The sequence below is a fragment of the Octopus sinensis genome, linkage group LG4 (genome assembly GCF_006345805.1).
Source record: "Octopus sinensis linkage group LG4, ASM634580v1, whole genome shotgun sequence".
Classification (NCBI taxonomy): Eukaryota; Metazoa; Mollusca; class Cephalopoda; order Octopoda; family Octopodidae; genus Octopus; species Octopus sinensis.
In genome coordinates, this window is record NC_043000.1 from 98,251,105 (window position 1) to 98,274,411 (window position 23,307).

General features: G+C 35.7%; 1 protein-coding gene across 2 annotated transcripts in view; it reads left to right on the forward strand.

Moving 5' to 3' along the window:
• Nucleotides 1-23,307, forward strand: part of LOC115210296 (cold shock domain-containing protein E1) — a 62,260-nt gene that overhangs the window by 37,077 nt on the left and 1,876 nt on the right. For both annotated transcript variants that reach the window (XM_029778813.2, XM_036502259.1), the window contains exons 6-18: nucleotides 349-506; nucleotides 1,442-1,655; nucleotides 2,826-2,882; nucleotides 4,614-4,783; nucleotides 6,260-6,431; nucleotides 7,458-7,601; nucleotides 9,464-9,596; nucleotides 12,420-12,541; nucleotides 12,814-12,986; nucleotides 13,236-13,362; nucleotides 16,379-16,487; nucleotides 18,464-18,648; nucleotides 19,648-19,811. In XM_029778813.2, coding sequence (XP_029634673.1) covers nucleotides 349-506; nucleotides 1,442-1,655; nucleotides 2,826-2,882; nucleotides 4,614-4,783; nucleotides 6,260-6,431; nucleotides 7,458-7,601; nucleotides 9,464-9,596; nucleotides 12,420-12,541; nucleotides 12,814-12,986; nucleotides 13,236-13,362; nucleotides 16,379-16,487; nucleotides 18,464-18,648; nucleotides 19,648-19,811 — 1,928 coding nt within the window. The remainder of the gene's footprint in view (nucleotides 1-348; nucleotides 507-1,441; nucleotides 1,656-2,825; nucleotides 2,883-4,613; nucleotides 4,784-6,259; nucleotides 6,432-7,457; nucleotides 7,602-9,463; nucleotides 9,597-12,419; nucleotides 12,542-12,813; nucleotides 12,987-13,235; nucleotides 13,363-16,378; nucleotides 16,488-18,463; nucleotides 18,649-19,647; nucleotides 19,812-23,307) is intronic.

Consider the following 23,307-nt stretch of genomic DNA (forward strand, 5'->3'; position numbering starts at 1 on the left):
CTACATGAAGGCTTGGATTTCCTTTTCAAACAAGGACAGAGGTCTTGTGTAGGAAACAAGCTCCTGTTGTACTCTTTGACAAATACCGAAAGGTAGTTTACTTATACAAGATCCCACTGATTTATTGTTTTATAATTAGGTACAGGATAGACCTTCAAAGACTGCTTTGAGAATCTGCTTGTGACATCTATACTTTTTGCAAAAATAGCCTGTAAAGTCTATAGTTTGAAGCATACATTGAAATCTATAATCTATACAGCAACCAAGCACCATATTGCATATTAAATTTAAATGTTTTTTATAGTTGTTTCTGGAAAGCCATATTTAAATGCTTCACTTTTGTTATAGGGCACAGTATCAGGAAATCAGGATGGGCTTGGTAGAGTCACGTATCTACACAATGGAGAATGTTTTTTCCTTCCTTATGGCTTAGAAGATGTAATTGATGGTTCTTCGAAATTGAAAGCTGGAGATCAAGTCAGATTTTATATTGCTTCTGATAAAAGGTGAGTTGAACATTGCCTATATTGAAGTTATGGAAAGTCTGCTACCTTTTTGATTTTAAGTCTTTTGAAATCATTGTCCATATAGCTGTTGTGTGGTTTAGCAAGACTATGGACTTTGATATGTTTCTTTGTTGGTTTTGGTGGAATATACTATTTACATTGTAATAAGTCCAGTAACCAATCTTTGCTAAGTGTGGGCTTCAGCTGCCTAAAAACCAATTTTCTATTTCGCCATGAAATACTGTATATGACCTTATACTTGAGATTGTCCTTTGGGAGATTTACAGATATGTTGACAAGCTAGAAATAAATTCTTAAAATTAGGAAATGTTCTCTTGAAATTAGGTTGATGACCTGATGCACTAGTTTGCTCCCATCACAATTATGATGCATGTAATAAAGGCTTTTGCTCCCTTATCACTTGTGTCATACTATTTTCTGTTAAAATGATATTTCAGATGTCTTGCAAATTTATGACTGCTTTTGCCATAATTTTACATAAATATGCAAAGTATGTTAAAAATCTACTTTTGCCTTATCGCTGCCTAGATTTTATGTAGGCCCTGGCACTGTGCCAAGGAATTGTAAATGTTTATACAGCATGAAGTCATTTTTTAATATCTATAATTTTCTATGTCACTTTTTACTGCCACTGAGATCAGAAATAGTAATGTGTGTGTTATCTTAGGTAAAATCAAAATAGTATCCCTCTACTTTTCCACAATCTCTGTGTGTGTGAATGAGAGAGAGAGAGAGGCACTCAATCCTTTATGATAATTAGTGTCTGTCAATTAAATAGCAGGTATCATTTTTAAAAATAGAAGTAAGAAACATAAAATATGATGTTAATAGACTTATCAGTCTTTACTATTCTTGTAATGGTTTATCTGAATGTTAATTATATTCTGCAAATTTTTCTATGAAAATCATTTCAGAAATGGTAACATTAGAGCTCGAAGACTTGAAAGTGTCATGGTGCAAAATCAAGAGAAATATCAAGGTGTCGTTTGTTCGATGAAAGAGAACTTTGGCTTCATAGAGCGTTCTGATGTTGTGAAAGAAATATTTTTCCACTACAGTGAATATAAAGGCGATATCAGTGAGCTGCTTCTTGGAGATGACGTAGAATTTCAAATTCAGTCAAGAAGTGTAAGTTGGACTTTTTTTTTAAACCTTCAATAGCTAACTAAACAAATTATAAGTTGTTTTTAATGAGTTAGTTGGATATTAAATATATGGTTTTAACTTCATTCAGAATGTTACCATAGATTGTTATATATTGTTATATTGTTTTAGAAGCAGAACTTTTGAGCTGGGAAGTTGGAAATTTGGGCAAAATAATAAATTCTATCTTTCCATTTACTCTCACACATCCTTATATAATGTGGGTAGCCATATACTTGTGCTTGTCCTTTTATAATACTTTAGCCTCTCAACATCTGGTATAAAAGCACCTCCCCTCCCCCAATTCATTTCAGGGGCTTTTTCCTTTTCTTTGTCATGCAAGTTATTTGGGAACCTCTGTATTGTTAATTGTATAAAAAGGTACCTGTAAAACAGTTGACATTAGGAAGGGCATTCAACTGTAGAAACTGTGCCAAAACTGACATTGGAGCTCAACACAAACCTCTGGCTTGTTGGATTCTTTCAAACTGTCTAGTCCATGCTAACATGGAAAATGGACATTAGTTGATGATGATACTGCCTGTAATTTCAGGTCAAGAGTTTGATAAGTAACCTTGTGTTTGATGTTGTTGTCTAACATTTTGATACCAGTTTCACATTAGTCAAATTTGACATTATTTTTTTATTAGTTTGCTGATAGTTGCTTATTATAAACACCTGCTCAGCCTTGACTGAGATGACCTATGATGAACAGTGGTCGTACCATATTCATTATTTTTTTGTTATTGTGTACTATTCTGTTTTTTTTTCTCTCTCTAGAATGGTAGTCTGTGATTTACGAGGAATTTGATTGTTATTTCTAGTAGATTAAGTGATTGTAAAATCTCTCTTGTTGGCTAATGGGATTGTTTGGTTCCTAGGCTACCAAATGTGGGATTGATGGTTGATATTCTGTTACTGTAGCTATGTCCCTGTCAAAAGTCTTTTAGATCTTATTATTTCTGTCAGTTCACTTAACTTTAAAGAGCATACTTCTTCACTTTGGATGGCAGCAACACTGTTGTGCTGAATAAGGATTAAGTGTTGCATGCATTCTAAAACCCTGCTGATGGTATATGTTTCTGAATGTGTGTTACATGTTGTCCTGATATAATAAATATGTCACTTAATAATGTTAAAATTTTCCTTTTGTAGAGACAATGGGATTATTCATTAAATAGCCACAAAAACAGTAACCAACCAGAAAATGATGTAAGTGTATAAATTTTATTTCAGTGATCTTTGTTTTTCAAATGAGTATGTTTCATTTTACTATAGTATTTGTCATTCAAACTAAGCAAGTTTTACATTGAAATGATACCATGCCACTAATGATTTCAGAATGAAACTATCACTTCAGCATGAGAATAATGATTTCAAAGTGTGATTATCTCATAAAGATTTATTTAATAGAAAATATAACATTAAAACAACATTAGTATTGTTAACGATGTGAACTCACTTAGTTAATTATAAGTTCATGTCAGTCAAGCAGCAAGACATAAACCTCATCTTATAGCTATAATACTTTCCAGTTTGTTTGATGAAAAGTACTGCATTAGCACTCAGTGCTAATTTTCTGAGAATATAACAGTTATGTATAGCTTGTATGGGAACTTCAGTTCCACAGTGAGCAAGTACATTACTGAATATTTAAATATATTTGTGGCTTTAAAACTGTTCAGTAAAATGATGAAAATTTTTAGGCTGCACCTTTTGTTCGTATGCTGTGAAATCTTCATTACTTTAAAAGGCCTCAACCTAGCAGAAACATTACCCCACTGATCAAAATACATAGGGGAAGAAATACCAGCTTTGTATTCTGAGTTCAAATTCAATCCTTTTGAACTCAATAAAAGAAGTACTAGTTGAGCTTGCTTGCTGAGTTTGTAAAGGGCAATAACTCATAGGTTTTAGGGATTAATTCTGTTATATGACTATAATATAAATATGACTAGGCTTGTGTTTGTATGTTTTGGTTATCTATATGTAAAACTTGTGGAGGCACGTGGCTTAGTGGTTAGGGTGTCAGCATCATGATTGCAAGATTGTGGTTTCGATTCCTGGACCAGGTGACGTGTTGTGTTCTTGAGCAAAACACTTCATTTCACATTGCTCCATTTCACTCAGCTGGCAAAAATGAGTAATGCTGTGATGGACAGGTGTCCCGTCCAGCTAAGGAACACATACACCATTGAAACTGGGAAACTGGGCCCATGAGCCTGGCTAGGCTTTAAAAGGGTGCATTTATTTACTTTTTTATATGTAAAACTTATTTGTTTTGGGGATTGAAGTAATACTACTCTTTCATTATGATGAACTTCTACCTGAACTTGATTAACATAGATCTGATTTTCAATAGATGGCATGGTTTTTCTGATAGCTGAACTTTATTTTCGGCTGCTATGAAATGGAATCTTATAAAAGGAGAGTTAATATACCTGGCATGCTGTCACTGATCTGATATAGCTAAGTAATTGAAAATATTGTGATTTGTACATGGTGCAGATTATTTTTGGGTGGAATCTGTTTTATATTGTTAGTTAAACAGACATTGGGTAAAAAGCTTTGAGAAAATACAATAATCTTTGTTACAAGCAGTTAGCAGCGGAGAAAGTCCCTTAAGTGGCAAACTATGCCACTAAATCTTAATGAAGTAACATCTAGAATTTTGAGGCAAAAAAAGAAACTGCATTCCAGATCTTTGCTGGCTCAGACATGGCTGTATTACTTAGAATTTTGTTTCACAATCATGGTCCTGGGTAATTGAGTTTCTTGTAACTGAATAGACACAAACTGCATAAGTCCTCAAATGAACTTGACCTGGGTTGGAGACCTTTTCTCCTCCGACCAAATTATAAAACCAGCCCAATAAAACAGATCTAAAATATACGAATCATGTTTTTTCTTACTACTACTTATGAATGATCTTATCATTTCCAGGGTAGGGAAGTTGCTGTAAATATTTCACGATTACCTGAAGGAACTGTGATATTCGAAGATGTTGCTATTGAAAGCATAAACGGGAGAATTCTGAAAACCTTAAAAAATTCCAATAAAGGTCGTCAAGGAGATCCCCTTTGTGGAAGAATTGTTTATGAAGTAGATAACCGGTATGTTTTTATGTATATATGTGTGTCTGTCTGTGTGTGTGTGTGTATGTATATACATATATATATATATATATATATGAATGATCATTATTGTTTTAACATGTATTTTTCTATGCTTGCATGGACTTTCTACAGATTGATACCTTCCTATTGCTAACCCTCACTTGTTTCCAAGCAAAATAATATTTCCCCATGACCAGACATGTTTACAGGGAAGATTATGATAGTGATGCTTGTTTATAACAATCCTATGATATCAAGACATAAAGACACACATTTATCCCAAGTGTACATCAACCTGGGGATATCAGTAGGATTTGCACATAACCATCTGTCATTTCTCCTGTTGGACTTTTGATTTTGGTAAAAGTTTTTCTCATTAGAGAACTAAAGCATGCCATATTTGTGTGTGTATATATATATATATATATAAAAATTGAAAAAATAGAGTCAACAGGAAGGAGTACGTTTAGACAGCTATTTGATAAACACTACACATGTTTTGATACTTCATAGACCCATATATATACAGGATTTAAATTAAGCAATGGTTTTAATTCTAAGGGTGAGCGTACTTTATTTTGTACTCTAATATGGTTCTAACGGCATACTTTAAGTTTATATATATATATAGTGAGAGAGAGAGAAGTGTTGGCAGCAGGAAGAACATTTGACTATTTCTTCTTCTTAATCCTTTTTGCCCCTTGTGGAGAATAGGGCCTCAACAGTTGTTTTCTGCTTTTTGCAGTCATTAGCGTGTTTCTTGGCTGCTTCCCATATCAGGCCGGTGGTCCTGATCTCATCCAAAATGCTCCACTTCCAAGTCTGCTTTGGGCATCCTCGCTTCCTTTTCCTCTCTGGGTTCCAGTCAAGTGCTTGTCGTGTGATATTTGAGGATTCTTTCTGCAGTGTGTCCGATCCATCTCCATTTCCATCATCTAATCTGAACATATAAGGGCTCCTCGTTGGCCCTTTCCCACAGGTCAGTGTTTGGCACTCTGTCGGACCACTTTAGATGGAGGATCTGCCAGAGACATTTGTTGATGAAGGTCTCGATCTTCTTGTAGTTGCTGCAGGTTACTCTCAATGTTTCAGAGCCATATATTTGACTATAAACAGCTTGTTTCTAAACAGCTTTTATCTAACTCTTATGGCCCTCCAAAAACAGATGTGAAAATGCTGACAGTAATGTCTATATACAAGTGTATATATATGTACATAATTGTATATTAGTATACACATTCTCTCTCTCTGTCTCACTATCTTCCTCTTTCTTGCTTCTCTCTTTCTCCCATTTTTTTTTAATAGATACAGTGACAAATAGTTATACTTTGTTATCAGTTTTGCAAGATATACTTTTTGATAAGTGGAGCTTTAATCTGTGTTGCTATTATTGGTTTGTTACATCTTGGCATCAAATAATCAACCCAAAGAATTGTTTCAGCGTTTTCTTTTTATTTATTATTTTTAACATAGGCAAGTTGAAATTCCATTTGGAGACAAGGACCAAAAGGGAGACTTCACATTACAGGTTGACGATCTTGTTGCATTTAATATTGCTACAGACCGCAGAGATGGATTACAACGAGCTACACAAATTGAACTTCTTGACTGTACCTTTGAGAAAAGCAAAGAAACCAGAGAGGTGGTTAGTGTCATATCTTTACACTTCCCCATTTGTATTGTTGTACAATGAAGCATCCCATTCCCCAGTATCTCTCTTTCAGTCCTACCCTTATTTATTTACCACACCCACTGTCTCTTTCCTCTATCTCTGTCTCTCTCTATGACAAAAGGAATTCCTGAAGCATCTTTCTTTCTCCTCCTTTCTCTCCGATGAAGGGAATTCCTGAAACTCCTCACAGATAGTCCTGTTATCAAAAACAGTAAGAGTCTACAAGGTTTTTGATTTCAGGACTATCTTTTGTGTCTTTGAATTATAGTTTTCATTCTAGAGCAATGGCTCTCAATTGGGGTCCACATGATCCTTGGGAGTCCATGTGAGATTTTGTAGTTTCAATTTATGTGCAATAAATTGACTGTATTTCAATAATACACAAAATATTTTAGCAATTTTTTAAATACAATTCTTAATAATATTTAATTGAAAAAATATAATTGGATTTTCTTTTTTAAACATTGAATGGGTATGAGGTCCCAGTAGAGTAAAATAAGAATCAAAAGGGTCTTTAAGCAAAAAATGGTTGTGAACCACTGTTCTAGAGCATAAAAGAACATGTCTTTATTACTTAATTAGAATCATGTTTTCGTTTTACTCTGTGTGTGTGAAAATGAATGAATTTATTATGGAAACAAATGAGTGAATATATTAGGAAAATACATAATCTTACCTTCAGAATATTATGGACCCAACAAAAGTGCTCTGTTTTGTTGTTTGACCTGCTAGGAATCACATTTATTATACCCATCTGTTTCTAGTAGTCTTCACAATTGTCTTCAAGTGTGATACTTCTAAACTAGGCTAGGCTAAGGGTTATTTTGCTAAATCAGTTGTGCAACTGAATGTGTGATTAGAAATAATCAGATTCCTTTCTTATTCCAAATGTATGCTGTTATCTACATTTATAGGTGTATTTTCTAGTTAAATAGGCTCTGAAAATTATGTGAAATTGTCAATAACTAACTAAAATGCTTTATGTGGTTTATTCAACAGGGCATTGTTGCTACTCTGAAGGAAGGATATGGTTTCATACAATGTGCTGATCGCGACCTCAGAGTTTTCTTCCATTTTAGTGAAATGCTTGATCAAACTAAGGAGTTGAAGCTGCAGGATGAAGTTGAATTCACAGTAGTACAAGTTAGTATAACTCTCTCTCTTTCACTCACACACACAAAATGTGTTTTATTGAAGCTGAGGAAAAACCTCACAAACTGTTACTCAGTGTTTATTTAACCTATCATCAAACAAAAGTGGAATTTTGGAACACTGCAATGATTTATAAATGTTTATAAATGATGCAGAGATAGTGATTTATTTAGTCATTAAATAAACACGAAATCTAATTGAACAAGAAATTAAAACTTTTCAGATTTAATGGAATCTGTTAGATATGATTGACCATTGATTAAAAAATAATATAAACATGAAAAATAAATAAAATATGAGAACAACATAACTCATATATGTACATAATATGATTGAGGAAAGGGAAAAAATTATTACTCTTATAAAGTGCTTTTGGCCTTTCCAACAGTATATATCTTAACTTTTACTTGTTTCAATCTTTAAACAGTGGCCATGTGGGGTGCTACCTTGAAGAATTTTTAATCGAATGTATCAACCCCAGTACTTTTTGTTTTTATAAGCCTGGTACTTATTCCATCAGTCACTTTTACCGAACCACTAAATTACAGGGATTTAAAGACACAAACACTAGTTATGGTAGGTGGGGGGACAAACACAGATACAAAGACACACACATACATAGCTATATATATACATTTATATGTATGTGTATACACACACACACACACACAATGAGCTTCTTTCAGTTTCTGTCTACCAAATCCACTTAAAAACCTTTGGTTGGTCTGAGGCTATAGGAGATACTTGCCCTAGGTGCCACACTGTGGGACTGAACTCCGAACCATGTGGTCGGGAACCAAGCTTCTTACCACACAGCCATGCCTGTTCTTGTATATGGTACTAAATAATGTAGAAGTTCTGAGTCACTGAAATATGATCTCTTATTTTATTTGATTGCAATTCATCATCATCGTTTAACGTCCGTTCTCCATGCTAGCATGGGTTGGACGGTTCGACCGGGGATCTGGAAAGCCAGAAGGCTGCACCAGGCTCCGGTCTTATCTGGCAATGTTTCTACAGCTGGATGCCCTTCCTAACGCCAACCACTCCGTGAGTGTAGTGGGTGCTTTTTACATGCCACCTGCACTGGTGCCAGGCGAGGCTGGCATCGGCCACGGTCGGATTGGTGCATTTTACGTGCCACCTGCACGGAAGCCAGTCGAGGCAGCACTGGCTTGGGCCACGATTTGGATGCTGCTTTTTACGTGCCACCGACACGGAAGCCAGTCGAGGCGGCGCTGGCATCGGCCACGATTTGGATAGTGCTTTTTACGTATCTCCAGTCCAGGGGTCCTGGCATCTGCCGGGTGCCAGTTATAGGATTGGTTCAATTCGGTTCAGTTTTCACTTGCCCCAACAGGTCTTCGCAAGCAAAGGGGGGTAGGCATAGGTGCCTGTCGTCGGATGAGGTTCGATATCGACTTCGCTTGCCTCAACAGGTCTTTGTGTGTCCAAGGGAGGAAAGGCATGCATAAGTGGGCTGGACTCACTTGTCCTGCCTAGTCTTTTCACGCACAGCATATTTCCAAAGGTCTCGGTCACTGGTCATTTCCTCAGTGAGACCTAAAGTTCGAAGGTCGTGCTTCACCACCTCGTCCCAAGTTTTCCTGGGTCTACCTCTTCCATTAATAAAATAATTTAACTTCATAAATTGGTTTCAATATTCGTCACTGTAAAATTATAAAAGTGTAAAAATTACATGACAAGAAATCAAAATATGAATGGAATTGAGAAAATTTGGGATCATAAAGAAAGGAATGTGACCTGGGACTCACTTGTCTGTTTATTAATTTATCAGCTAGGGTTTTTTGTTAAATACTTTGCTAAAACCGTGTCTTTTTTCTCCACTTCAGGATCCTTCATCACCAAATAAGCAAATAGCTATTCGCATTAAAATGCTTCCCAAACGAACACTCTCTCTTACAATTTCTACTGAAAAATATATTGGAACAATTGACCGTGAGCCTGCAACACACAAAAGCCCAGGTAGGTTGAAGTTCATAAAATATGCCCATCTTTTTTTTTTCTCTCTTTTTATTCATTTAATGTTTAACCCTAGGTCAGCCCTGATCATGCAAATGTGTGATCACATATATTCGCCGCCAACCAAGATCTCCTTGTTTTTTAAGATTATGTAGAAATTTGTTATCCAATATCTCCTCATTTTCAAGTCATTAAGGTTAGAAAACTTTGGTTCCTATTTCTAGCATATTGCATGATCACGCAGAGATTTCTTTGTTGATTCATTCTTTTCTCTTCTCTATTTAAGGGTTTGATGTAATGTTGAAGTTAATGCCTGTGAAATAGTGTGATGTAGCCTTGTTTGTTGTGAAAGTCTGCTGATTGAGTTGTTAGTATTGGATTACTGGTTTTATAATTTCAATGTCCGCTTTACAATGTTACTTGGGTTGAGTGGATCTGCCAAATGCTATATAACCACTTGTCTTAGTTCTGTGTTATCTTGTTCATTAGATCCAAGTGCATCTTCAACTTTCCCTAACCTCATGCATCTTCTGCTGCTGGTGCACAAGGCATTTCTTTCATTCGTCATTGGATTATTCTTTACATTTTACTATTGCAACTGCCTGTCTTGTTGATAATTGCTGATGATCAGTGGCACTTCAGCCTCTGCAGACTTTCCATGTCCAATACAGCATCATACTTTTTACATTTTGTGTGGAAAAAGTGAGGGAATACTGTTACTGCAAAGTGAGATAGTAGTTTCTTGAACTTCTACTGCTTTCTTACTCTGACTTTATGATCTTAACTACAATTAACTACAATCACCACTTGTTATTAATTAGGTCACTTTGATAGTGAAGATTATCTACATATTTAACATGGTATTAATAGTTTCTTAACCTAATTAACAAATAGGAAATTAGCTGCTAATTCTGTTTCATGGTTGACTAGCTAATGTCATAAAGAATTGTAAAACACTGTTCATTGTCATAGAATTTTTGGACTACAGTGTTGATGTAAATATCATAAAACATTTGCTTTTAAAAATGTAGTTGATAGTCTAAAAAAGTTTTATCTAATTAAGTAATATATTTGAACTTGAAGACCAAACAAATCTATGTAGCATGAATATGTAACACCATCATAATCATTTACATCTATCTCTTATCCATTGTTCTTGCCTATGCAGAAGTCCTAGTCTTCTTGTCTTATTACTGTCCTCTCACTTGATAACATTTGTTGCTTCCTTAGGTCTTGTCAGGAGTAGTTGTGCTTGCATTTGTTGTTTGTCTTTGTTATATGTAATAAGGCAACAGTTCCTTTTGCATAATAGCTGTATGATCACCTCTTGGTCTGACCTACAAATATTTGTGTTTTAATTTTTTGTGATATTAATTTAATGTAATATTTACAAGTTCCATTTATATACTTAGTCTCAAATCCTTTTCTTATATATATATATGTGTGTGTGTGTGTGTGTGTGAGTGAGACTAACTTATATACAATTTATGCTACTTATTGTTCTAGTCTGACTGGACAATGCCTGTTCTTATACACAAAGAGCATGTCTCTGATACATAGCTGTTGCTTGTGTTGCTTACCAGGCTAATGGGAAGATTTCAACTCATCATCTGAAGATAGTAAAACATGGTATACCTATTGCTTATTGTAGGAACCTATATTTTGTGGGTTGAGTTAGAATGCATGCTTCAAACAATGATGAAAGTAGAAAAACACTTCTGTCAGTAAATCAGTATTTTTTGCTATAACAAGGGCTAGTTGTATTTCATTGGTTGTAGTTGATACTGGTCAGGTTTGAAAAACCACTGAAATATACCTCTTCCCACTCATTCATTTCAGCAGTGAGCCAGTGAAAGAACTATGTGATTGTGCAACCTTGTAAAAATAGCAGCCTAATGTTCCTCTAAGTATACACTAGCATCTTGAAATGTCAGGGATATATTTTGTATTTTTCCTGCAAACTATTCCTGCCCATTTGCTACATATGTTGTCCCTCTCTGTCAAACAATATGAAATTCTATGCAATACCTGAAGGAAGTACAGGTCCACAATGACTGGCATGCTTTTGATGATAGATCTATTTAGTCAGGGATGACCTGCAGATAATATAACTGATGTAATAAATAATCAGTTTACTGATCTTTTATAGTCAGAGGAATCATTTAAGATACTATTGACTTCAGGGCATGAGAATTGCGATGTTTGTGATGTTCCTTAGAGTTTTAGCAGAATAGCACAACTCTCACTGGGATGTAAAACTGAATTGTAGTCTCAGTTTGTTGGAGGCTTACCAACCATCTTTTAAAAGTGTATCATGTTTATACCAGCTGGCCAGTATAGTTCAGATTGTTGGCCTATGTTCTTTACATATGGATTTAGAGGTCAATAAACATTATGTCCCTAACAAACGTAATGCTAGTAGCAGAACTTGAATATTTTAGTTGTCTAGCTCTCAAAAATTCAGTTCTTGTGTATATATTATATGGTTATTTTTTGGAGATTTTTTAGCATTCAGTCCTCACTGTCATTGGTTTGCCATTTATTGGCAGATATATTTGGTATTTGTAATAATGTAACAAAAGATTTTTATGTGAAATTATGTTTGAAGGTTTTTTTTTTAAAGCAAGAGATTTTGTATTAGAGAACCAGGTCGTCTATTAAAAGAATTAAAGTAAAGCTTCTCTTTCATTGGTAAGGATTTGAATCTGCTTTGAAACTGATGGACGTCTATATTGATTTTTCAGCTACATATGAATTTTTAGAATATTAAATTAGCTTCTTTATTTTTTTGTTATGTTTTATCTAAATTATTCCTCTGTTTTGCAGGCAAAAACAAAGAAGGGGAATCTGGAAATATAATATATGACTATGAAGGTGCTATTCAACAAATTCCATATTACTTAAAAGATTTAATAGACCAGAAGGGTCCTCCAAGATATGGTGATAAGGTAAAGTTAAAAATCCTCTTAAATACCTTTTTTCTTTATTATTTTAATTGGTTTCAGAGGGTGGGAAAAAATATAGAAAAAGGTGTCTGTAAGTCTCTGATAGGTTAGTGAAAGAAAGTCTTACTTAGAACTTGTAAGTAATGCTTGAGAATTTTTATATCAAACAATACATTTAAATATGTGCATTTTACAAGAATGTGTAATTTTGACTTGTAACTTCTTTAAACTGTCATAGCCATTTCATAATTTCTTTTTCCTTTATTTTTCATTAGATTGAATTTAGCATTGGTGAATCGTCTAGAAATGGCCAAAAGAGAGCTGTCAATATAAGAGTAGTTCTTCGCAATGTTGCTGGCAAATGCCAAGGCTTCATTGCTACATTGAAAGACAACTATGGATTCATTGAAAATGCTGATCATGAGAAGGAAGTTTTCTTTCATTTCAGGTAAGTTTATAATCCATTTGAATTGCTCCATGGTGGCAGGGTGATAATGCAGTACAAGCAAACACTTGTATTACATTGTTTATTTTATATGATGTGAATGAAGAACTGAAAGTATTTAATTTGGTCTGGTTTAAATTTTCTGTGTATTAACTTTGTCAGTAAAATCACTACCATTGAAATATTAAGATTTGAACATCTTGCTCATTGCTCTTGATGTTTTATTTTTTTTTCTCTATCTTTTTAACACAGCTCTATTGAGAATGATCAGTTAGAATTTAATCTTGGCGATGAAGTAGAATATACATTGGCTAAAAAAGGAGCCAAGTTGAGTGCTGAAAACATCAAAAAACTTCCTAAAGGCACTGTTTCACCCGAGGTAAGCATAATCCCATGAAATAATCTTAATTTTGAGCTTAGTTAAGATAAATGGTTCTTAATTTTAAGTTTCTTAAAATTTGTTTCCCCAACCACTTGTTTCAAGTTCACTTCCACTTCCTGGCACTTTAGGTAAGTGTCTTCTATACACTTGGGCCAACCAAAGCCTTGTGATAAGATTTGGTAGATAGAAACTGATGTGTGTAAAAAGTATATATAATAATAATAATAATAATAAACATTGTGTACAGTGCTCAGGTGCACTACAACTCATCGAAAGTGTATATATAATCAGGTGTAGTTTCGACGGATTTCGGAAAGCATGAGGGCCTTAAAGGATGCAGTGTCATAGCAGTCAACAACTGACGCAGGCAGTTTATTCCATGCTTCAGCAACTCTGAGTGTGAAGAAATGTTTCCGAAAGTCATGGTATTTCCTTTCTCTTCATATGTGATTTCAATCTAATGTTCATTACTGTTGAAGGATCAGAAATACTAACATCTGTATTGCCTCCAGTAAAACTGAAAATTTTTTTTTCTCTCAGTATTTCCAGTATTATGAGGGAGAAAACTTTTAGATTCATATTTAGAACTAGTTGGTTCCAATTATAGTATACTTACCTTATCTGGTACCCTACAGAAATTCTCAAGAAACACTGCCCAGAAAAAAAAAAAAGTGTGTTATGAGAGTCAAGAATATTTGTGCTAATTTGTGTTAATTGTTATTAAAAGAAAGTTATTACTGTACCATAAACGAATAATTTGCTTCTCTTGGTACAGTGCAGTATTTTATTTTATTGTATTTACAATTACTGTATTTTATTAGGTTAATATAGGTTGTTCTTTATTTAAATTATATTTCCCCATTTTTCTCTCATTTCTACTAAATTAATACTAATGGATAATATTGGTGTATATAGATGGAGTTTTGAGTTTTGTAAGGTACTAAGGTAATTTAAAAAGTGATGATCAAGTAACCTGAAGAAGTCAGTTATCAGTGGTGCTGGATAGGGGGTAGTTTACTGTATATATCACCTACATCATTTTGGAAAGAAAATTTGAGTTTATAACTAAAATTGCATACTAAAAGTTATTAGTAAAAAATTTTTAATTCTGTATTTGATTGCAAACACAGATAAGAAATATAAGAAATTTGTACAGTAACTAAATCTATAAAGCAATAAAATAAAGTTTAACCCTTTCGATACCAAACCGCCCGAAAAAAATTTTGGTTAATGTGACCAAACCGCCCGAAAAAAATTTTGGTTAATGTGACCAAACCGCCCAAAGCCACCCGAATTTACCTATTCATATTTAAATGAGAATATCAGAACAAATCTCTTTAGTACATTTGTGAAAACACGTATTATACTTCGTAAACTACAGTTTTGTACAAAAATCGAAGTGTAATTTTAATTCCGTGAATTTTGGGAGATTTTTTTCCGAAATTTGTTCCTATTGTGTTTTCAAAATTTGTAATTCTGGCTAAAAGTGGATACGAATTTCATTATATCAAGCAGCGAGTCAGAATTCGAAGGATTTTCTACTGAAGACCTTCATAAATCTAACTCTATGACTGAAAAAAAAGCACGTGGTATTTGATAATGAATCTGATGTTTCATTTTCCGAAAATGAAAACAGTGAATCCGAGATCTCCGACAGCGATAAAGAAAATGAATTGGCACCTGAATGGAGTGAAAATTTAAAAACTGTTTCTTTCGGTGATTTTTCTGAAGAAACTGGACCAAGCCACAGACTTTCCCAGACTTTCCTTAGACTATTTCTTTTTACTTTTTCGAATGAGCCTATTTGAAATCATTACGACAGAAACGAACCGTTACGCTAAATGTAAACAAAACGAAAGAAAGGATACTTTGTGGTTTCCCATAACCTTAAATGAAATTAAGACTATTTGCCATAAATATTATTATGGGTATCAGAAAGTTACCCAGAATAACAAATTCTATCGTAAAATTTTGTTGTATACCCAATTGAATATTAGCTAATAACCCATTTTCTATAGCGATGTTTGAACAAAATTTTAATAATTTTATATTTTGTTGAATTTACCTGTATCTACCTGCAATTAGAGTCACTTTGTGACAAAAATTATAGTATAGAATTGGTTGAGAATATTTCATTAAATTATCTTCCAAAATTCACGTTAATATATTGATAAATAAAAAAGTTATAGTTGTTTAATGAAACCAGACTAAATTTATGATTACGTTAGAAATTAATTGAAACACATAAGGGGTGTATTTTGGTCAGAAATATAGTAACGAAAGGGTTAATATGGTAGGATACATTCAAGAGATGTGTCACATTTTTCTTTTTATGAATTTATCTCTCTTCTTTTCATTGGTTTTATATGAAGGAAGGGACAGTACCCATAGGCCTTGCAGGCCCTCCGGCATTGGCAAGATTGATGTCTTTACTTTTTTGCTCCAGCTGTTGCGAGTTGAAGATAGGTTAGGCATGTATAGGTAGGGAAATCAAGAAGGCCAGTATTCTGGGATGTAATGACCGGTAGTAGTAATTAGTATAGGACTTTTGGGTTGGGGTGGACACTAAATGATGAAAGGAGAAATAAGGAGCGAATTGAGAGTACTTGGGTGGAGGTGGCACTATACTTGCTAGAACTAAGGCATAAAGGCCATTATAGTTTCAGTAGAAAAGGCAGAAAGGAAATGATACTTATGTTGACTAGAGTTTGGAGTGTATTTATGTGTCTTCATAGCAATCATTGTGTATGGATGCAGTCTAAGATGTATGTGTGTGGCAACAGCAGCAGCACTGTCCTAGATGTGGGGGAGTACTCTATTGTTAGTCGCTCCTGAGCTTTGTACAGGACTGATAGTTGATAGCAACATTTTAGAGCAAGCACAGTTGTCATTAGATATCTTGTGATCAAAGCTTAAGGAATTATGTTTTCTTAGTAAAGTGATTTTATCGCTGCTTATTATGTTAAATTGCCTCTTTTCAAGTGTTTTGAAATTTGACATGTTTCATTTTCAGGAAATTATTTGGGAAAAAGGGACCCTACAGGGAAAGATTATTCGACCCTTACGCATTGTCAATCCTGAACAGGATGAATATAGTGGTCTTGTACAAGTTGGTTTGGATGGTAAGTGCCTCAGTTCTTTCTACCTCTAATTATATGCTTTAGTTTTACATATGATCTGATTCATTAATTTGGTGACTGTTATATCTGGGTAGGCTATACACTTTTTTATGGAGAGTGATTACATTTTTGCTGAGCTATTAAAATACTGGTCTAGCACTCTAAACATTCTGTAGGGAGGCAAGTTACTAATATCAGAGTTGATTGCTTGATATCTGCCATGTGGTCTTTAGTTGCTTCTCTTTATATCCTCTTTTACCTTGTGAGGAGGTTTTTTTTGTGTCCCCCTGTATCCTTTTGCCCTTCTACGATTGATAAAATAGATACAGTCAAGTATCAGAGTAAATAAAATAAATTGGTCTACTCCTCAAAATTTGGGTCCTTTTGCTTATGCTAAAAATCCTTGCAGTTATAAATATTGAAGAGTCAGGAAATGTGTCAGATAAACCTTGTTATAGTCTCTGGAAGCTCTGATTTCATATACTGCCTGGGTTGGCTATAGAGTTTCTTAAATATGTATGGCCTTGTGTCAGTATTTGAAATCATTGTTAATATTAATGCTGCAAAAGGCAGTGAGCAGGTAGAATCGTTAGTGCACCAAGCAAAATGCTTAGTGGCATTTTGTCTCTCTTCTACGTTCTGAGTTCAAATTTTGCTGAGGTCAACTTTGTCTTTCATCCTTTTGGGGTCGATAAAATAAGTTGATCACTGAGGTCAATGTAATCAACTTACCCCTTCCCCAGAAATTACTGGCCTTGTGCCAAAATTTGAAACCAATACTAATACTGCATGTCTGTGTAGTTAAAAGGTTTGCTTCACAATCACATGGTTCTGGGTTAGATCCTGCTATATAACACCATAGCATCTTTTTGATCAAAGCATTTAAAAGAAATTTGGTAGATGGAAACCTGTTATACCCTCACACCTCTCTTCCATCTCTCTCCATCATTTCTTTTCATCATATCTAGCCACTTGAGACACAAGCATTTGATCTGTGCATAGTGAATTCCCTACTTTTTAGGATCTGTCATATCTTTCCATTCCCACATTATCTCTTTTCCTTTTACTTCTCCTTTCTCTATCTTTCCAAATCATTATGATAGAGTGGGCAGGGTGGGATTTCACTCTTGCGTTTCTCAAATGCTCTCCTTGTTTACCTTGTGCATGTTACCTTGAGAATATACTTCATTCCTCCTCTTCTCTTCTGTTCTTCTCTGCTACCACCCTCTCAACAACAAATCCTCTCATCATACTGTATCCAATCATACTGTATCCATCATACTGTATCCTCATACTGTATCCTCTCATCCAATCCTCTCATCATACTGTAACTTCCCACAATGCCTCATCTGAATTCATTGTTCTCTTTCTTGTTCTCTCTTTTATACCACCTCATTAGTGCTGATGGCACAATAAACACCCATTTTATTACTCTGCAAAGTGGTTTGCAAATTGAGCAGAGACAATATTGGCTTGAGGGGATTCTTTAGTCATGCTGCGGGCAAGGCAATTTCTGATGTGCCATAAAAAATACATCCATTACACTCTGTAAAGTGGTTGGTGCTTGAAAGGGCAACCAGTCAATAGAAAATAAGCCAAAACTGAAGCACAGAAGCAAGTTGTCTGACCCATCAGAACCTGTCAAAGCATCCCACCCATGCCAATATGGAAAGTAATATAAAAAATGATGATGGTTAGATATTAGGAGAGGTTGACACAATCAGTATTGTGCTGAACAAAAATACCTTGTAGTATTTGGTTCTTTTCATTACACCTAAGATAATGCCTCATAGTGATAAAAAATGCAGGGCAAAATATTGGTGCTGCTGTAAGGCAAAAAACAGCCACCTTTCAATGCCTGAGCCCTGTAAAATAGTAAAAGAATATCATGTTAAAGTTGTAAGATATTACGCACCTTAAAATGTGAAAGATTGTATTTATGAAATAATTTCCATTTTTCATTTCTTTTTGTGTTACAGAAGATGAAGAGGAAGTGTACCAATATGGTATCACTAGCCTGGCTGATAAACGAGATTTCCTCCAGAAGGGTGATGTTGTAAAGTTCCAGATTGCATCAGTGAAAGCCACTGGGAAAAAACGAGCTGTTTGTGTGGCTGCTATGCGTAGCTATGTGCGTGCTAAAGTTGATTCTGTGAAGGGATTGGTAAGTTAAATTTTATATGGTTTCTGCATTTGAAGTAGACATATCACAAATCTGGTTTGTTTGGAAGGGCTAAAGTCAGACACTTTCCTCTTTGGCCAAGGCCTCGTCAACTTTTTCAAGTTCCACTTGAAAAGGAAGGTGAAAGTAGAGAGGGAAGTATTGTCTTCTAGATAATTTGTTAAAAGGTGGGTGAATGTCGAAAGAATGACCAGTATGGATGGACCAATTCTGAGATTACACCTGTAAAAAAAAATAGGTATAAAAGGGAGAAAGGGCTCTAGCCCTGTTGACCAGGCACCCGTGGCTTTTATGGATTTTTTTTACCACGAGTAACCTTAGAAGTGCCCCCCCCCTATTGGGAGTTTTTACTTGTTATATTATTTTTTCTGTTATCAAATGTTTACATGGACCTTTTTTTTTTGCAAAACCCTTTGTATATCATCTCTGTATTGTCCTTTCATGTTTTTGATTTATATTAGTCCTTGTGGCCAATAAAAAAGAATTTTTGTAGTAGTAGTAGATTGGCAGAATCATTTGAGTGTTAGAAGAAAATGATCTGCAATATGTATTTAAGGTGAAGAGCTTGCAGAACCATTAGCCTGCTGGGCAAAATGCTTAGCAGCATTTCATGCAACTTTATGTTCTGAGTTCAAATTCTGCTGAGGTCAACTTTGCCTTTCATCCTTTTAGGGTTGATAAAATAAGTATACCTCGAGTTCTGGGGGGTCAATGTAATTTCCCTTGAAATTACTGGTTTTGCCCCAAAATTTGAAACCTACATATATATTTCAGTTCTTAATGTTTTGAGTTTGTATCTCAGCAGGGTAAATTTTGCCTTTCATCCTTACAATGCCGATAAAATGCCAATGAAGTACTTGGTTCAATTTAATCTACTAACCTTTCCTCTTAGATTTTTGGCCTTGTGTCTATGCTAGAAACAGTGATTATATATTTTTTAAAGATTTTATGCATTCATATTTGCATAACTTTTTCTTTCAGTTTGGCTTCCTGAATTATGAAGTTGAAGATGGCAAAAAGCTATTCTTTCATATGACTGAAGTCCATGACAGTATTGAGCTGCAACCTGGTGATGAAGTTGAATTTGTAGTTGTGCAGAATCAAAGAAATGCCAAATTTTCAGCTTGTAGTTTGCGTAAAATTACGTAAGTTGCATTTTTCTCATTTCTTCTTGCTACTTTTGCAGTTTTTACATTCTTGTTTTTTTTTTCTGTTGCTTATACCAGGCCAGTCTTTATTGAGCAAACTTATGATCAAAGGTGTTCCCACAATGAAAATCCTGTCTCATTGAATATCTGAGGCTACATGTAAAATCCATGTCTCCTTCTTAAAGACATTAGAGTGTCATTTAAGGTAGATTTGGTCTGTATTTTCAAGCAGGTTGAGCTAACCTTTGCTGGCTTGACAATTTTTCTATTTTTATGTAATGGGGTATGGTTTGGCAGAATTGGAGTCACAGATTAAATTTCTTAATTTAAATACTACTTTCATTTTTCTGACTTTACTTTGGCCTATGCCCCTCAGCCGGGGCTATCTGATGAACAGAAGGACTGATTTTATGACACCCTTTTGAAGACTACCTCGTCGATGAATGACAGGGACCTTCTCTTTGTGGTTGATGACTTTAATGGGCATGTTGGACAACATGCAAGGGGCTTCCATGGCATACATGGAGGCTATGGTTTTGGTTCCCGCAATGAGGGGGGAACCAGGCTGCTGGAGTTCTGCAATACAAATGATCTTATGGTTTGTAATACCAATTTCAGGAAATTTACTAGCCACCTATTCACTTTCCGATCTGGTGGACACACTAGTTAAATTGATTATATCCTCACCAGGAAATAAGAAAGATGGCTATTTGTAAATGCCAGAACTTTCCCAGGTAAAGAATGCACCCCACAACATAGATTTGTAGTTAGTGACTTCAAGATCAGCGCTAAATGGATGCCCAGAAGATGGCCAGCATGGAAAAGAAGGGTCTGGAAGCTTAAATGGACAGAAATTTAGAGACATATTATTTGAGCTTTTGACAAAATAGAGGGGGATATAACATCACACAATGTGGAAGACAACTGGAGGTTTCTACGGGACAACCTGTTGAGGGTTACTGACCAAATCTGTGAATGGTGCAATGTCCCTTCTCGACCTAAGGTGGTGGAACAGTGTAGTTGACAGGGCCATTTGGGAAAAGAAACAGGCATGGAAGGATTGGTGGTAGCAGGGAATTGTCTCAGATGCAAAACGGGAAGCTAGGAGACAGGTTTACTTAGCCAGAGGGGAAGCAGATAAGAAAATACTTGCCAATGTTCTGCATCGTGAGGACCAATGACTTGCAGTGTTTCATGTTGCAAAACTGTGTGAGAGGGAGTCATGATGTCATAGGAGAGAAATGTGTCCTCATGGATGATGGCTCACTTGCATTTAATGAGGCTGAAAGGAAAGAGACTTGGAGATGCCACTATGAAAGGTTAAATGAAGAGAATGAATGTTGACCCAACAGAGAGACTAGCTATCCGAATTGATAGTATCTTGGTAGATAAAGCAATTAAGGGTATGAAGACGGAAAGCCCCCAGCCCATCAGGAATCACCACAGAGATGCTTAAAATATCTGGCAGTGTCGACTATAGTCACCTGTATAGTCAATCAGGTGATACATGAATGATTCTTATCCAGTGACTGGTATAGCAGTACCATAGTTAACTGCTACAAAGGTAAAGGTGATGCATTAGATACAAATAATTACAATGGTATCAAGTTGTTGGATCAGGTAATGAAAGTCAGGGAGAGGGTCATAGCTCAACTAATTAGAGAGAGAGAGTCACTCTAGATGAGATGCAGTTTGGGTTTGTACCAGGGAAAAGCACCACTGATGCTGTATTTCTGGTAAGACAGCTGCAGGAGAAATACCTAGCCAAAGATAAACCTCTATACCTGGCTTTCGTTAGGGTTCCCCGATCTCTTATCTGGTGGTCAATGTGGAAACTAGGGATAGATGAGTAGGTAGTGAGAGCTGTACAAACCATATACAGGGATGCTGCCAGTAAGGTGAGGTTTAGCAACCAGTACAGTGAAGAATTCTGGGTAGGGTAGGGGTCCACCAAGGTTGGATTAGTCCTCAGCCTCCTCTTATTCATCATAGTCCTCAAGGCAATAACAGAGGAATTCAAGACAGGATGCCGCTGGGAGCTACTCTATACTGATGACCTTGCTCTAATAGCTGAATCACTATCAAAACTAGAGGAGAAGTTTCAGGTGTGAAAGCAAGGGCTAGAATCGAAGGGCCATAGAGTCAATCTAGCAGAAACCAAAGTCTTGATAAGTAGGAAGGCAGACAAATCACAAATTCCTTCAGGTAGATGGCCCTGCTCAATCTGTAGAAAAGGCATAAGTAGAAACTCCATAAGATGTACCCGGTGTAAGTGATGGACACACAAGAGGTGCAGCAATATCAAAGGAAGGCTAATTGGGAAGATAGTTTTCGTGTGGCAAATGCCCAGGGGCAATAAACACTGAAAATGTGCAGAAAACAGCTTCTGTTACATTCCAGGGGAAAAAACTACTAGTAGTTAATAGCTTTCGTTACTTTGGTGACCAAGTCAGTAGCAGGGATGTTCGCTCTTAGAGTGTAGCTGCTAGAATAAGATAAGCCTGGGCAAAGTTCAGAGAGCTCCTAACTCTGCTGGTGACAAAGGGCCTCTCACTCAGAGTAAAAGGTAGACTGTATGACGCATGTGTGGGAAAAGCCATGCTACATCGCAGTGAAACATGGGCCGTGACTGCTGAGGACATGCGTAAGCTTGCAAGGAATGAAGTTAGTATGCTCTGCTAGATGTGTAATGTCAGTGTACATACATAACAGAGTGTAAACGCTCTGAGAAAAATGTTGGGCATAAGTATCAGATTTGGTGTGCAGTAGAGACAACTGTGCTGGTACGGTCATGTGTTGCATATGGATGAGGACACTGTGAAAACGTGTCACACCATAGCAGTAGAAGGAACCTGTGGAAGAGGTAAACCCAGGAAGATCTGGGATGAGGTGGTGAAGCACAACCTTCAAACATTGGGCCTCACCGAGCCGATGACAAGTGACCGAGACCTTTGGAGATATGCTGTGCTTTTGGCCATGACTAGCTATGGTAAAAAATATCCATGACAACATGCAGTGGGATTGAGTTTAGAAATATGTGTTTATGAAGGCAACAAGAAGGACATCGGGCTGTAGAAAATTGGTCTCAAATAGACTTTGTCAAACCCATGCAAGTATGGAAAAGTATTGAATTGAAGATATTGTTGTAACTCATCTCAGAATATGTTATACACCATGTTATTTAACCCTTTAGCATTTAAACAGGCCATATCTGGCCCAAATAGGCTACCTGTTTTATGTTCTAACCTAGGGGTTCTCATTTTTACCTATGGGCCCATTTGATTCCTGTTTTACTTGGGTGGACCCCCATAACCATTCAATGTTTAAAAAATCCTATTATTTTTATAATTGAATATTATTAGGACTTGTATTAAAATTGTTAAACTAGTTTGTGTCTTGTGGATGTATAACCAATTTATTGCACATAAACTTTACTGGTCTAAAGCACAATTTTTTTATGGCCCCTGAAAATTTATTGTGGACCCCCAATTTA